Below are 17969 nucleotides of genomic sequence, written 5' to 3' on the forward strand. Positions count from 1 at the left end.
CCAGGAAGATTTTTACACCTCAGGCTACCTCTTAGAGTGTTGTTTAGAGATGGAATCATCAAGGAAAATATCAATCATAAAGTTCAGAGAGGATGCAAACACCTTCACATTTAATGACAAGAATTGACATCCTGTGTTTTTTTCTCTACAATGTTTTGTTTGACATTGATATCATGCAATACACACCCGGTTTGATCAAACTAACTGTAGGACATTTCATTTGCAAACAGCATATTTATATTGTACAGGTATTACATCTGTCCCACAGTGCCAGGATAACCTTATCAAATAAAAAGGAAATACATCATGTATACAGTAACCACAATAATTAGAAAATAGGCACTACTTGTGGTTTGAAAACATGATTTTTAACACATGCCTTCTGGGTGACTTTTAAAGTGGAAAGACCACAGTGATTCCAAGATCATATTTATTAAAGTATTTTCCTAATAAAGGAATCCCACCTTACAATTTGGGCCAAAAATATTGTTTCCAAGTTACAGTAGGAGTATGGGCTCTATTAAATCATATCCCCTTTGGCCGACATCCGCATAGCAGTTGTTTTGGAGGTGTCAGAGGTGGAACTGCGTTAAGAGTTGTCAAATCCACAAGCCTAAAGCGGACATTGCCATTGGCTGTACGGAGTCACTTTAAGAGAAAAATAAAAGTGAATTCACCTTTTTGGTATTGGAAGATAGATGACAGGCCCTAGTCAGAGTTCATTGGTGAGAATGATGAACGGGGCTTCATTTAAAGCCTGTTATGATGTGATGGGGACCATTAATCCATTAATACACTTTCCCATCCAACATACATACTAACTGATTCTGAAATCAAACACAGTGTGACATTAAAAACAGTCCAGGGACACATACCCACAGATTGAAATCACTGCCTCTCTGTCTTCCTCTGTGCAAAGACAAGGTTTCCAGGTGACTTGATATCGTGATCTCATATCATTTGGAATTGCTCGTAAAGCCACACACATAGAAACATTCTTTCTTGATTTTGAGTGTGATATTGAATTAGATCTGAAATCTGTAACTACTTTTTTTCTGTACTGTAGTGCCGGTCCTTATATTTGGCTGCACACTTGACATTTAAAAGTACTGTACTTTTGGCCAATTACCTTCTTTTTCTTTTAAGGAAGATACATGTTTGCTCTTTTGGATAGGATTGGTAATGCTTTAGTTTGGGTATTTCTGTTTGTGCTGTGGAAACACGACAGTGAATAGGAAGACCGCACCAAGTAGACCTGTGTGACAGATCAATATTACTATAAGTTACCATTCAATGCAGTAGTCCACCAATGCAAGTTGTTTCATCATGACACAACATTGGAGAAATGTACTATAGCCAGAAGAAAGCTACTCAATGAAGATGTCCTCCGTTGGGCATGAGTAGCCCACCGTTTCCTTGTAGTACAATTGAAAGGCTTTCCTATAGGTAGGAACAACAAAAGAGGGGTTAGGTACAAATAGTGAGTAGCAGTTTGTGACTAGAAAGATGTATTATTATAAACAGTATGATGTTCATATTCATGAGCGTATTTGGATAGCAAGAAGAGATGAGTGGGAGAGAGAAAGGAGGAGAGAGAAACGCTAGAGAGCTTACCCAACAGACTGAGCCAGAGGCATCATGGAGTCGTCTGACATAAACACATGGCAAGCAAACCTCTGGTGATCAGGATGTTTGGTGATGAATCCAAAATACCTGGAATCAATGGGAGAGATGTGGTACAACCTGCTCCAGATACAGTAGCTGCTACTTGCTCGTCTTTCTGCCCTTGAGATACAGCTCTTTTCATTTTTGTTATAATAAGTTGCCCACTGGGCACAGACGTCAGTTTTGATTTACATTTGGTTGAGTTGTCAACGAACATGGATTCAACATGGAATCAACAAAAAATGGAACCATGTCATTGGATTTAGGTTCAAAGTTCAAAGTGAAAAAGAAGAAATTCCCTTTCGTTGATGACTGTGCAAATCCAATCAGTTTTCCACGTTGATTCAACGTCATCACATCATTTCGGGGGGTTGAAATGACATGGAAAGATGATTGAACCAGTTTTTGCCAAGTGGGTGAGGTGGTCATCAATCTGATTTGGTATTTATAGGCCTGTAGCCTGGAGTTGAATGACTTCCTTAGTTAAGTACGTGTCATTTACTCACTTGTTATGTTTTGGGTGACAGCCGCAAAAGGAGATGTTCTTAAGCTGAAAAAAGTGAAAGCACTTATCCCCCTGTGAAAATATACATAGAGATGAGAGATAGTCACGGTGAGTTCCTGCACTAGCATGTGATGTCATAGAATTAGAGAGTACTTATAGAATGTGCTAATTCTATTTCTATGGGTACAGTAGTTGTTGGGCCTGAGTGAATGCATCATACTAGCGTAGCCTGGGTCCCAGTCTGTTTCCGCCTATGCTTGCCATGGCAATTCAATAAAGAGTTGTCAAGAGAGCAGAAACAGACTGACTCTCAGGCCACACCACACCATACACCACACCTCGGTAAGAACAGAACATAATGTTAGGCTCAGACCCTATCCTCTGTGTCTGAGAGTGTACTCATACAGTAAGCCAGTCCAATGGGACACACGGGTGGAACCACGAGTGAGGAGGATTAAAAAGTCTTAAGACTAAGTGGTCATTATGCAAGAGGGGTTATGTCACCAACCACAGGACCACAGTATCCCACCAGGGAAATGTCCACCCTGCTAAATGACTGCTGCTTTCCACCCAAGACTGTTTTGAAAAGATCTATTCATACTTAACCTCGTTTTGAACCATGTTTGAACCCTGCTTTGAAAAGGTCTAGTTATACTGTATTTTCCATGCCTACAGAAATAATCCAGACTTGTATTTTCCAATGTATGACAAACGCACGAGGGACTACGACTAATGTATGACTACAAGTGACTTACAGGATTAACTTTGGTCTGACTGGAACATTCCCTATCACAACGTGTGTCTAGCCAATCGAAATGAGAAATGTGTATCTACATAGGACTTGAACACGGATGCATGAACTAATGAGAGTGAGGCATTGTGAACACGGATATCAATAGAAAGGGCATTTGAGTGTATAAGAGAGGACATACTCTTTCCGAGGTCCTACATTCATCTTGCACAATGATTTTCACCCCCTTCAGGTTGATTTCCAGAATACATGCAGAGGGAGGCTGCATGGTCATCCGGCGGTTGTTAGCAACCTGTTGACGAAAACAATAGCACAGCTTGATTGTTTACACGTGTGCACGTCAGCATATCCCCTCGGGTTTTAAAGAAGCCAGTCCGTTCTCAGACTTTGCTGTGAGTACAATAGGCTGCCTAATCCCCTTCCGTCTGTGTTGTTCTTCCAATTGAGGATTGTGAAATTATGGTTTAGATTACCAACCCCAACACACCACCTGGGGGGGGGGGATACTGTACCTTTTGCATAGCAGCACAAAGCACATCGTTGCCTTTGTGGTAGGGTACGTTAACAGAACCCAGGAACTTCACTCGGAACCTGTCTACCCAGTCATCTTTGTTATCTAACGGAGATGGGGTAAGACAAAGGCAAGGGCAAAGACACACTTAGAGTTCTATTTGTCAGCATATTATTCAGTAGAGGTTCATTCAAAGCCAAATCAGGCTATTTAAAGATCCTATCCATCCTATACTGTTTGAACTCTCTTGCCAAAATGCCAACTCCTATGGGCAAACATGTTTGGCATGACAATAAGGGACAAGGAGTTGGCAAGAGGGCACAGACTTGCACTCAGGCTAATGAATTGAATGCATTTCATAGAACGTCTATATTGATCCTATAACCAAACACTGATGCCCAAAGTGTATTGATGACAGTACCCTTGCTGTGTTCAAAGCCTGTCTAATGGATTAAATAAACCATCATAAACAGTGTAAACCATATTTGATACCTTTGATGGGTTCCTGGGTGACCTTGGCAGCATAGTAGGCAGGGAAGATGCCGCAGGCCCCAGTTCTCATATTGTAGGCCTTACACCACAGATCATCAGCCTGAACCACCATAAGCAGAGGGTCGTCCACTTCTAGCTCCAGCTCATCGCTATGGCGAGGGACAAACCTGTTAATCACACAGACAGCATGGTTAATCATTCAATCAATAAATCAATCAAATGTATTTACAAAGTGTGTTTTGCATGATCTTGCTTAATGAGGTGTTAATCACACTGACCACTATGATGTTATGTTTGATATTAATCCATGTAATGAATCTCTAATGTGTTTGTCGGTACTTGAAGGAGGACCCTGTGTAAGATTGCTTCAAGCATTCATAAATATTTATATCACAGCGTTGTTGAGTACTCGTCTCTGATTGGCTAGAAGTCCATTCTAGGGCTTGAGCCGGTGTTTGGAGGGGATATATTGGATATATTTGGATGTGGACATTTAAACCCAAATGAATGCAATCATCAATAGACAAAACAGCTACTTTGATACATTGTTTCCAACAAAGAAAAATTCTGGCTGAAGACACATTTTTGGGTCATGTACATCTCATGATGTGGTGAGTGATAAACTGTGTTAGCAACAAACTATTTAGCATCTCGTAGCTAGTCAAATGAATGTCAATAGAAAAACAGCTACTTTGCTGACTAGCTGTTTCAAGCGTAAGGGATAGCAACAAACTATTTAGCTGCCAGCAGCAGGATGGCAACGGAACATAAAGAATTAATGACTGGGTCACATCCATAAATATCGAACTAATCGAATGAACGACTGGATGGCGTCTCTAGCAACCAAATGTTTTTACTTGTTACTCCCAAACTTTGGGATATCTAATTGGTAGTTACAGTCTTGTCCCATTGCTGCAACTTCCGTATGGACTCGGGAGGGACAAAGGTCGAGAGCCATGCGTCCTCCGAAACACGACCGTGCCAAGCTGCACTCTTTACCCAACCCGGAAGCTAGCTGCACCAATGTGTCGGAGGAAACACCGTACAACTGGTGACCATGTCAGCATGCATGCGCCCAGCAAACCACAGGAGTCGCTAGAGCACGATGGGACAAGGTTATCCCTGCCGGCCAAACCCTCCCCTAAACCAGAAACAATTGTGCAATTGACCCCATGGGTCTCCCGGTCGTGGCCAGCTGTGACAGAGCCTGGACTCAAACCCCGAATATCTAGTGGTACAGCTAGCACTGCGATGCAGTGCCTTAGACCACTACACCACTCGGGAGGCCTCTGGCAACATTCTTATCCCTTGCTTGCTAGCTAGCTACAGCTAACACAGTCACGACCTCTTCAGCCAGAATAACAGCAAAGTAGCTGTTTTCTATTGACATTCATTTGGATACATCCATGACAATGAGCTGAAAACGCTAGATTTTGCCTGGCATAGCTAGGAAAGTTTGCCTTCTTCTCAGGACATTCGGCACTGGTCATTACAAGGAGATCTCAATACATATCAAACACTAGGCTAGAAGCTAGCTAAATAGTTTTTTTGATACAAACCTGCCAATATGACAACCAAATAAAAATATATAATTTGCTGAAAACAACTGGTCAAATTAGTCTAGAACTGTGGGAGTATTTGACAGCATACAGTTGAAGTAGGGAAGTTTACATACACTTAGGTTGGAGTCATTATAACTCGTTTTTCAAACACTCCATAAATTTCTTGTTAGCAAACTACAGTTTTGGCAAGTCGGTTAGGACATCTACTTTGTGCATAACACAAGTCATTTTTACAACAATTGTTTAGAGACAGATTATTTCACTTATAATTCACTGTATCACAATTCCAGTGGGCCAAAAGTGTACACACGCTAAATTGACTGTGCCTATAAACAGCTTGGAAAATTCCAGAAAATGATGTTATGGCTTTAGAAGCTTCTGATAGGCTAATTTATGTCATTTGAGTCAATTGGAGTTGTACATGTGGATGTATTTCAAGGTCTACCTTCAAACTCAGTGCCTCTTTGCTTGACATCATGGGAAAATCAAAAGAAATCAGCCAAGACCTCAGAAAAAATGTGTAGACCTCCACAAGTCTGGTTCATCCATGGGAGCAATTTCCAAATGCCTGAAGATACCACGTTCATCTGTACAAACAATAGTATGCAAGTATAAACACCATGGGACCAAGCAGTCATCATACCGCTCAGGAAGGAGATGCGTTCTGTCTCCTAGAGATGAAAGTACTTTGGTGCGAAAAGTGCAAATCAATCCCAGAACAACAGCAAAGTACCTTGTGAAGATGCTGGAGGAAACAGGTACAGAAGTATCTATATCCACAGTAAAACGAGTCCTACATCGACATAACCTGAAAGGCCGTTCAGCAAGGAAGAAGCCACTGCTCCAAAACCGCCATAAAAAAGCCAGACTACGGCTTGCAACTGCACATGGGGACAAAGATCATACTTTTTGGAGTAATGTTCTCTAGTCTGATGAAACAAAAATAGAACTGTTTGGCCATAATGACCATCGTTATGTTTGGAGGAAAAATGGGGGAGGCTTGCAAGCCGAAGAACACTATCCCAACCATGAAGCACGGGGGTCGCAGCATCATGTTGTGGGGGTGCTTTGCTGCAGGAGGGACTGGTGCACTTCACAAAATAGATGGCATCATGAGGAAATAAAATTATGTGCGTATATTGAAGCAACATCTCAAGACATCAGTCGGGAATTTAAAGCTTGGTCGCAAATGGGTCTTCCAAATGGACAATGACCCCAAGCATACTTCCAAAGTTCTGGCAAAATGGTTTAAGGACAACAAAGTCAAGGTATTGGAGTGGCCATCACAACGCCCTGACCTCAATCCAATAGAAAATTTGTGGCAGAACTGAAAAAGCATGTGCGAGCAAGGAGGCCTACAAACCTGACTCAGTTACACCAGCTCTGTCAGGAGGAATGGGCCAAAGTTCACCCAACTTACTGTGGGAGGCTTGTGGAACTTCTACCCGAAACATTTGACCCAAGTTGAACAATTTAAATGCAATGCTACCAAATACTAATATAGCGTATGTAAACTTCTGACCCACTGGGAATGTGATGAAAGAAATAAAAGCTGAAATAAATTATTCTCTCTAATATTATTCTGACATTTCACATTCTTAAAATAAAGTGGTGATCCTAACTGACCTAAGACAGGGATTTTTACTAGGATTTAATGTCAGGAATTGTGAAAAACTTCCGATTTCAACTGTAGCTCGACATGCCTCAAGACTGCAACAGTAGGATTCGTGTTCATCACTCACCACGATAAGGTGATCAGATGCTCCCTGCAAAACAAATCAATGCTAGCTAGTTAGCTACGTTTTTTCCTCGTTGGACCTGCGTTTACATTGTATCCAATTTCGGTTTGTTCGGTTGTTGGTTTAGCTTTCTGTAACTTTGTACGGTTTGCATGTGTAGGTGCTTATTGTGTCGTGATTGCAAGGTGTCCCGATATCTTTTCCAACTGTTCCGTGTCCATTCTAGAATGCTCTTCTAACCAATCAGAGCCAGTATTCATCAACGCTGTGGTATAAATATATATACATGTCATTTACCAGATGATCTTATCCTAAATGACTTGCAGGAGAAATTAGGGTTATGTGCCTTGCTCAAGGGCACATCGATAGATTTTTCACGTAGTCAGCTTGGGGATTCAAATCAGTGAAATTTCAGTTACTGGACCAACGCTCTTAACCACTAAACTAGCTGCCGTGGCTCTATGCACTCTCTGGCAAATAATGTAACTTTTTCCATAGAACACTCGTCGTTGATTATCACTTACGGATAACTCATTTATAATGGCTTATTCGTGAGTTTTTATATAAACCAAGTTTTTATAAAGAGTAAAACCGTACAACGTCTCACCTAAACACAGCTCTGTGGCTCTGCTCTTGCTCTACTCCATCCAACACACAGGAGAACAGGCCAAAGGACTCCGCACCTGGAGGACACAAGGCAGGAGAGGAGCATTAGGTCATTGTGATAAAAATGGAATAACAAAGTGCCAAAACAAGAGTGCCATACAGGAGTAACTTTGCTGAATTTAGTGTCTTTCAATCATGTTAAATGGGGCATTCTAACTTCTGGAATTCCTTTGAATTAAGAAAGTAAGTTCAGCTCTTTGTCTTCAGAAAGGTAAACATGGTTTCAATTGAGTATGAGCATTATCCTGAGCCAGGTCTGCCTCAGGGGGAAATAAGGGTAATTGGCAGCAGACAGCCACACAAAACTCACCAGAAGAATGTAAATGTCTGTTCACAAACACATTGCGGAACTTGCGTGTTCGAGGTCCCCCGCCAACTCCTGCCTCAGAGGACGAAGAAGCCCTCGACAGACGTGATGACTTCCTTTCTCTCTTCAGCTCGCTGTGATCCACCTCATAGTCCTCTTCCTCGTTGGCTGACTCATATACCGTCTCTGTGTCGCTTTCATCACTGTAGCTCTGGTAGCACTGCTTCAAGCTCACCAGTTCTAACTTGGCGTGCTCGTCCACCACTAGGGTGTACTTAACAGAGTCATAGGAGAGGCCGTCGGCCTCGGAGCTCTGAGCGTGTGCAGTCCGCAGGGCCCCCGACCCCCCCGACTCACCCTTCGAGCTAGACTTAGAGCCCCTGTCCCACAACCCCCTTTCCCGCTCCCCTCCCTCACTGTCAGATGGCCTAAAGCATGAGGAGATGGAGAAGGAACGTGGAGGAGGTGCAGGGGGGTGCAGGTAGACCTCGTCCTCCTCGCTGATAGAGGGGTTTGTTCGGTTGGGGAGGGCAGTGTTTGTGTAGGCTGGGGGTCCCTCCGCGTCAGAGCTGATTGACATGCGATTGCCCTCGCTGCTCTGAGACAGGAAGGGACGGTCAGAGTCTGGACGGTCAGTGTCTGTGTTCTTCTGGTGTACCGGTGTCAGGTAGATCTCCTCCGTGGCTTCTGGCTGGCGCTCCTCCTCACTGCAGCACCCTCGCCCATGCCCCTGTCCTCCTCGCCCCCTGCTCCCATCCCCATCCCTATCCCCATCCACAGCTTTGTCTCTCACGCTGTCTGCTTTGGGCTTTGCTGCTGTCGTCCGGTTGTGCGGAGCAGTGGAGGACTTCTTATCCCGCTGCTTTGCGTCACGCCGCCTGCCCCGTGATTCTGTCGGTCCATGTGAGATGAACGTGGAGTAGTCCTTGCTGTATGCCTTGACTGCCTTCTCTGGTACTCTACCTCTGTGTTGGGGTTGTTTGGCCACAGAGCCATCGTTGTGCTGCTGGACTTTAGACTCATCGTTGATCTGCTCATTAGTGGGTGTCAGATCGCCTTTAACACACACAAACAAAACAACAGCACAAGCAAAAAGAAAAGATGATTAACTTAGGCCGCCTCAAACTGCTGAAGGATTCTAAGGGATGTAGCCGCAGTAACAGTATCCGTGTTGCGTGGGAAAGAGTTACAGGATGAGAGCCATTTGTTTGGGTTTCCTGGCCAACGTGTTCTGATTGTGTGTATCATACTGAAGTATGAGAACGCCGAAGATGTTGGGCTTTTAATATTTTCTATTTCTCGAACATTTGAAGGATTGTGACTGTGAGTGTTCATGTCAGGGTCACCTTATGAAGGGATTGGCGGATTGGAGTTGAATAAAATACTGTGCTGTAGTGTTGACATACTGTATGCGCAATTACATTGTGCTCATTGACACAGATGAAGTAAAAATGTCGAGAAAAATGCCACTGAAAGTTGTCATTTTCTAAACGCTTCCACTTCTGCGGACAGAAACGTTGCTGCCTTGTTCAAAGTTAATGTTGGTATTACTCTCACAAGAAAGTACTATATACATGTATAGGATATGGTTTAAACCAGTGAATATCCCATTCTCACCTGTTATGTGGGGGGAGGAGGAGTTTGAATTTGACAGATTCTCCTTCCATGTGTCCTTCTTTCCAAATGAGTTGTTGTTAATTGTATCCTTGTCCTACAACGATATTACAGACAGAGAGAGGTAAAGATCGAGAGATAGGAAGAGCGAGAGAGGAGAGAAAGATAGTTAGATGTAACTTTTATTTGATCAACTTTACATCACCCTTTAAGAGTGTGTGTACTCACACACAGTCTGTACAGCTAACCTTGTAGGGACACACAATTCAGTCACATTCAAAATCCTATTTTCCCAAACCCCTAACCCTAAATCTAACCTGTACTCTCACCCTTACCCTAACCCCAACCTTAACCCTAACCTAAAAACCTAACCCTCAAATGAACCCTAGCTCCTAACCCTAAACATAATTATAACCCTAATTATAACCTTAACCCTAAACCCCATAGAAATAGCATTAGACTCCTGGTCCCCACAAGAATAGTTAGACATGTCCACACACACACACACACACACACACACACACACACACACACACACACACACACACACACACACACACACACACACACACACACACACACACACAAAGGAGTGGCTGTTAAAACGCATGAGTGGTTGTTCTGCCTAAGAAGACGGCTGTTCTCTATTCTCTATTATTACCACACAGTCCAGCCCAGTCAGTCCACAGCCCTTTTCTAACCAAGCAGCTCTTTGATCAATGACTTGTCTCAGCTGTCAATCACATCTACCTGGTCCTAGCCTCTGTTCCAGGCTTCCTGCAGCCAAGTGATGAACGAGGCTTTGGACTACGGTAACGCAAGATCACAGCCATCTAAATATATGGCGCTGGCTTCACCAAGCCCCGATGACATCATCTCACATACCATCACAATTTGATCCGGCTGCCAGGAAGAGGAATCAGGAGCTAGCCAATAAAGAGGAAGTCAAGACTGTTAGACTACACAGCAGCACACTGTCATAGAGACCATTCACAGGGATGATGCTGACTCACAGTCGTGATGCAGCTGCTGCTGGGCACTGGAACTGGCTCTGTTACCATGGTTACCGTGGCCAGGAACTGGAGGAGAGCGAAACCGTGTGTAGGTGTGTGTGTGTTTCTTTGGTGCGTCGGGTTTGTGTTGATAGAACGGTTTGATGTTGAAACGCTCCAAGTTCTATTTATGAAATGAAAATAAGACATTTTGGAATTCATGGGACTGACTGTTTATCAAGACTGTGTTATCATTTTGGTAGCTGTTATCCCTTTGGTTGAAGTCTTCGGGTCTCAGGTAAGGTTACTCCTCATGTAGCTTCACAAACTTTGGTACACTTCACCCTCCCCCTTGGCCTCCTGTCCACAGTAACCAACCCCGGCAACTGATAACCATCCACTGTGTAATCCGATTCACGACACCACCATAATCAGTCATATTGCTCTGAGAGATTCAGGCCTGTTCAGGCAACATGGCACCGGCATAGTTTAGAGTAGTATCATCACGTCTAATAGCCTAATTGTCAGAAAAGTGTTCAGCCCAAATAAACAACCGTGATGACTGTAATGATAATTGGACTGCCGTGTGCTCCATAAGCCGCACCTACGTACGCGTGTGGCCAATGCAGCTTACATACATAGTCACGCATACACACACACACACACACACACACACACACACACACACACACACACACACACACACAGACACACACGGCTCAACCCATCCATCACAACAGCGTGATGTAACAAGGTGGGACACATAGTGACGGCAACAGCCATGGTGACATATGGCTGGCAGATGTTGTTCACAATCAAACTAATCCGTTTTTTTTGTCTCAACAAAGAGGCTAAAGTTTCTAAGTAATCGTTCACCTTGATCACATTAGAAACCCGAGTGGGTGTGATATAGTATAGAGCAGGGCTCTTACAACCCTGTTGCTGGAGAGCTAGCCTCCTGTTGGTTTTCACTCCGCCCCAGTTGTAACTAACCTGATTCAGTTTATCAACCAGCTAACTATTACGAGAATCAGGGGCGCTAGACTAGGTTTGGAGCTAAAACCTACAGAAACAGGGTTGGAGAGCCCTGCTATAGTCACTTGATCTTGAGGGGGGATGTAATCTCAAGGACTGTGAAAATAGGCCTTGCTACAGCACAAACAGATCTGGGACCAGAATATCTGAATCAAGCTTTCACTACCTGTTTCCCCAGTCCTTGAGCTCAAGTGTCTCTGTCATCTGTACCAGGCTGACACTCAGACAGAGTAGGAGCGAGACATCAAACATGGTTCGCCTAATCACAGCGTGACCACGAGCAGCAGCAGGGCTCTGAGGTCAGGTCGTGTTGTGGTGCCATACACAGAGACGTTAGTCACGTGACCAGGTCTGACAGGGCCAGAAGTAGGAATTACACCTCCTAGAGGGGAATAACATCCCAGGCCTCCCTCTATCCTCCGCAGGCCACACCTGGGTTCAAAAACACATACTTTCAAAATCCTTTGAATACTTTTTAGCATTTGCTTTAGTCTGCCTAGAGTGCCAGACGGACAGAGTCTGAGTCTAAAGTGGATGTGGTGTTAGGTTATTTGATGGGAAGGGACCTTGACAGGGTAAGGATTAACCAGTCAGTGTAGCAGGTTATCCAAACCGACATCTGGTCACACACCTTATCCTGATCTTCTTTGAATTGAATCAGAAGTCTGCCATAAAGACATTGTGCTCATCATTCGTGAATGCCCTTGTGAAACAGATTCTCTGAAACATTTCCTTGTTTAGCATCTTGATGTTTCGGTGACAACTGATTATAAGCGGTTATGTCTGATTATCACCGGTTTCAACTGGTTCCGCCTGATTTTAACTAGTTATAACTGGGTGGAGTTGTTTGGGTGGGTACATATATCATACATACAGTACATACACTACAATAATCCTACCAATGGCTTAGGTTAAAAGATGAAACCGTCAAACATTCAAACTGCAGTCTGCACTCTACTACTAGAGACTGTAGAGTAATTTGGCCGTGCTGAGCATTGTGGGCAATTACTAAGATCATTCCAAATCTCCTCCAGAAAAATGACAGCCCTCTCCCCGTCGCATACGTCTTCAATGAAGACAGGTCTGAAGCTCACTGGACTGTATCAAAGCATCCAAGCAATAATAAACCCTTTTTTCTTTTTACTACAAAATACTAACCTACAAAATCTAATTCTGGCAAGAGGTCTATTCTGAGGGAAAGATCAAAGACGTTTTATAAAGATCAACATGAGGATGCAATGGATGAAAGACGAGTGAACAGATCCTCACTCGTTTAGACACTCTACATAGGGTTGCCATTGTAAACGGCCCTATCCTTGGACTGACACTGATGGACTCTGACCTGTCCTTTCCATCGTAATCCCTAGTCAGCAGAGCACACACACCCTTCCTTCCCTGTCGGATGCCATTCAGCTGGCGGGGAAGCCGACAGACTCACAGAGGGACAGAAGGGTGCGCTGTTTACAGACAGCAAAGATCCAGGACAGCAGTCACACGGAGCACATGCCACAAACACAGTCATAAGCATGGGCTCCGTCGAGAGAGAGAGAGAGCACATTCATTATCACACGCGTGAACATTTCCTCTACTGTTACAATGCTTCGATCGAGAACCACAACCGTCCCAGCTTTATGGTTTTCTGGTATACAGTGGCTGCAAATGTGAAATTAAAATATTTCCATTTAACGACATTAACAAATACACACTGTAGACATATTGCTTACATGACATTAAAAGGGAATCCATATTTATATTGGTGCCTGGGTAAAGCATGCTGCCTCGACACAGACACCATTCTATACCGATTCAATTCTATCTGGTCTCCCATTAATTATTTAAACCAAACAGACGATCTGTAAAAACAGAGGAGAAAATAAGCAGGATCTCTACTGTAAATTGGTGCTGCGTGTAAAGCTACCAGCTTCTATACTGCTCTTATACAGATCCCATCCTATCCAATCTCATATTTCAAACAAACCTAATATGATCTATGATACAGTACATGATCTGCCTGTCATCCCAGGGAAGATATAGAAGCAGCTCCTTTAATGCCTCTTTACAGATCCCGTTCTATAGCCAATCCAATATTATATGAACCAAACAGATGATGTGATGATGTCGTGTCATCACAGAGGGTAGAAATAGACAGTCCCCACCTGAGTCCTGGGAGGCTGAGGAGGCTGAGGCTGCACCTGTGGAAACAGCGCTAGTGTGGTGGGTCTCTTGGGCCTGTACGTATCCATAGCGACTGGATGTTCAGCAGATTTGAATTCTATCACATTGGGCTGCTGCTGTCTGACAGGAGTTAGAACGACGGCCCCTCTCTCTTCCTGGTTGAGTCTGTGGTCACCGAGGGAACCATGGATCAGGCCCCAGTGCTCCTCTTCCTCCTGGATCTCCCCCTCAGCATCGATCAGGTCCAAGTGGAGCATCTCCGCCTGCACTTCCCTGAACCCCCGCCCGTCTGCCTTCCCCGCCTCGCTACTGGCTGGCCACGTCACATGGTCCTGGGAAGAGCCAGGCAGCAGTGTTGCAGCAGATAGAGAGAGAATAATTCAGTGAGGTGGAGGGGGAGAGGGAGGGAGGCGGAGAAAGCAAGAATGAGAGCGAGTGGAGAGAGAGAGAGAGAAAAGGATTCAGTGAGGAGAAAAGGAAGGGAGGGGAAGAGGAGGAGGAGAGCAGAGAGGGAGCCAGTCAATCACGGCCTGGCAATGACATCAGCAGCCTGAGCCCGTGGCTCGTTCTCTGCTCATGCTCACTGTAATGCCATTCTAATTCAATCATACTGTAGTAGGATAAACCTCCCTGAAAACAAACACAGGCGAAGCTAGGCCACTGTTCTGTTCTGTGAGGTATACAACAGCAGCATGTAACACCCTTACTGTCTTTACACTGACGTCAAATCTAAAGATAATGTTAATACGGAATCATTTCTTTAACCACAAAATACTAAGATGCACACAGGCCTGCTGTACGGTACATCAACGTCATACAACCTTCCCCTGAGCTAATGTATGGTCTGACGTTCTCCATTTGACTCATACTAAAATGACAGTTCACCCTAGCAGCTAGTTGAGTAGAATATCTGCAGGGCTGAAGGCGGAGGCCAGTGATGCGATGGCCAGGCTTTAATGGCGTGTGGCATGTTAGGTCTACTCGGCTCTGGAACACATGTGTACCAAGACCATCCCCGCCTGCAGTCATTAATCTGATTAGTGACTTTGGACTACTAACTCTGGATTCTACTGCCTCTTCTGCTTCTGCTACTATCTCACAGCGACAGACCCAAAATAACATCAAGCATACAAATGGGGAGCGACATTTATCTCAATATCTCAACCTTCTGTTATGAATATTCATATTATGAAAAACAGGACTGCAACAGAGTGAAGTCAGGCAGTGTGTTGTCGGAGAAGGGAGGGAGGAGTTTGTTGAGGGGAAACTGGTGCAGAGGAGCTTACTTGGTCATCCCGGTTGTCGTAGTTGAGGCTGACACCCCGCTGTGCACTGGGTTCATATACGATTCAAAATCATTTCAAATACTTGATCTGTGCTTGATTGAGCTTGCCTGGCTTAATGGACCAATAGAAAAGTCGCAAAATTGCGATCTGAGCTCATTTGACATTTTGAAACTGTTTTTGAACCCAGGTCTGGTGTGTGTACATGTAGATTAGCTTACTTGAGAGTCAAGGTCGTCGTAGTTAAGGCTGGCTCCAGCCTCATCAGTGATCTCTGTGACCTGAGAAAGGTCCTCGTCCTCAAACTCCTCCAGGCTGATGTCATGGGTCAGCCTGAGGACACGACATACACACCGCATCACACCACACTACAGAAAACAAACCACGCCGTCACTCAACATCTCTGAGAGCCGAGGGCAGAGCACACTGTTTTACACACATCAACGAGAGAGTAAACACATGGGTGTCGCTCTCTGCATACAAACGACTTGGTCACACTTTCACCTTAGTGAGGTACTGCTTGATACTCCTGATGGTAGGTGGAGGTTGCACAACCAGGTGGACAACCATCTGTGCTGACATCAAAAAGCTCTAAACCCTTTAATAAAAAGGCGTGCATTGGGGTTTGCATGAAGGCCCGAGAAAGACAGGAAAAAGTGTGCTCTCTTACATTAGCATCACTGTACGTCACTGCCAGGAAGTCTAGACCTTTATGGCAAATAAACGCTTGTCTGGTAAACACTTGTTTTAGTTATCCTTTGAAAAACATTTAGTTACTTTTTACCCTAATGAATGTGACCCTGGTTTAACTCTACAGTATATAAATACTACTGTACCATTTCTCCCACTGGTCCTCCATCCACTTCTCTCCATTCTCCTCCTCCCTCCAATTCTCCCCATCCTCGTTGGACTCCATGGCCAGACTGAGGTAGAGCAACATCAGCTGGGCTGGGCAGGGTAGGCAGATGGACCAGGAACTGGTCGATTCAACAGGCAATTACAGCACTTCCGCCTTTCAACAGAGCATCATTCACAGTCCTGACTTTTCAATCTCCATCCGCTCTGGCCCACACGTCAGCAACAGCATCAGCAACAAAAAAACAACAACAACACCACCACACCACTGATAGAGAGGGACCCTGAAGCTAAAGACAGATTATTTTTCCTTTTCCCCACACACAGTATAGAGCTCTCTTCTCTTCACCACGGGCTCCACCCAGGCACTTATCTCCTCTCTGTGTATTTGTACTCCCCCTCTGGTCCAGAATAATGACTGGAGGAGGATGGGGGGAGGTGCAGGCTGCAGGTGGACAGTAAAGAGACTGGCGATTGGGTGACTCAATCACTCGCTCAAGCCCCAGCCCATCAGCCCTAGCTGGGTAGGTTCTCCTCCTGTAAGTCCCTGCCTCCTGTGTGAAGGGCGGCTGGAATCGATGCAGCTCTACTCCGTTTGCCTGCCCCCTCCTCCGCAGGCCAGGCAGCCGTATACAGGGAGGGCCAGACTGAGGGAAGGGAAGTGGTGACTGCTAGGATCAATGGAGCCGCTGTAGTGCTGAGCCTTCTTCCCTTTTATCCCTGGTCTGAGGGAGGGAGGATTTGGAAGGTCCGTGGCCCTGCTTAGAACATCATGGCTTCCATTGTGTTGTTGTTTAGGTTGGTTCTCACGCCATGGAATGACCCACGCCTTCTTCTCCTCACTCTGAACAGACTGTGACGTGATGTGTGAGCCGGTGCAGCAGAGAGAATTAACAGCTTACGTATGTCGGCGGTGTAATTTTTTTAAATGGCGGAGGAGGTCAAGTGTGCTAAGCGGTCATTACATTATTTACCTCTAATGTGATTTGCTGTCCCTGTGGACATGTCCACACATTACACACTAAAATACTGTTTAAGACATGACATGCACACACATTTTACACACTACAACCCTGGCCGCTAACACGCATACCACGCCAGGGGTGGGTGTGTACATCACAGTTCATTTATAACTGGATACAGCAGAAAGAAGGGAGGGCAAAATCACAGTAAAAAGTTTGACAGCCCGGGCCTGTGTACATTCATAGACACAATATCCTATTCTTGGTATCCTAATCCTGTCCTCACTTTATCAAGTTACAAACCAGGATAATTATACTGTACGGGAAAGCTAGAATGTCACTTTCACTGCGCCAGGTCTGTATCAGATAGCTTAAAGACAGCCAGGTCTGTATCAGATAGCTTAAAGACAGCCAGGTCTGTATCAGATAGCTTAAGATAGCTTAAAGACAGCCAGGTCTGTATCAGATAGCTTAAAGACAGCCAGGTCTGTATCAGATAGCTTAAAGACAGCCTTTAGCTCGTTTCTCCCTCCTCACCCTTCTATTCTTTACTGTTCACCGCAACAGACGGGTCGTCAGAACCATTCAGGAATTTGTTTCTATCAGAGTTGATATCAGGGAGCGAGGCGAGAGAGTGTGAGATGGAGAGACAGACACAGAGAGGAGGGAGAGACACGCACACACACACAGAGAGAGAGAGAGAGAGAGAGAGAGAGAGAGAGAGAGAGAGAGAGAGAGAAATAGATAAGAGAGAGGGAGAGAGAGGACTCAGACCGTTAGCAGCGATCCCTGAGGAGATGGCATGAGGGTTACTGCTGGTCAACAAAGCACTGTTAAACCTCATCCTTCTCATCC

The 17969-nt window shown here is 44.7% G+C and overlaps 1 protein-coding gene across 1 annotated transcript; it reads right to left on the reverse strand.

The window, feature by feature from the left end:
* Positions 1-77: 77 nt before the first annotated feature.
* mapk8ip1a (mitogen-activated protein kinase 8 interacting protein 1a) lies at positions 78-16985 on the reverse strand. Its single transcript, XM_065009874.1, has 12 exons — positions 16134-16985; positions 15519-15630; positions 13996-14346; positions 9816-9909; positions 8202-9254; positions 7833-7908; positions 3925-4091; positions 3434-3537; positions 3103-3213; positions 2172-2242; positions 1615-1713; positions 78-1440 (listed from the first exon to the last, which is right to left on the reverse strand). Exons 1-12 carry the CDS (start codon positions 16235-16237, stop codon positions 1368-1370), a joined length of 2415 nt encoding a protein of 804 aa, XP_064865946.1. The 5' UTR covers positions 16238-16985; the 3' UTR covers positions 78-1367.
* Positions 16986-17969: the final 984 nt, after the last annotated feature.

The sequence above is a fragment of the Oncorhynchus nerka genome, linkage group LG25 (genome assembly GCF_034236695.1).
Source record: "Oncorhynchus nerka isolate Pitt River linkage group LG25, Oner_Uvic_2.0, whole genome shotgun sequence".
Classification (NCBI taxonomy): domain Eukaryota; kingdom Metazoa; phylum Chordata; class Actinopteri; order Salmoniformes; family Salmonidae; genus Oncorhynchus; species Oncorhynchus nerka.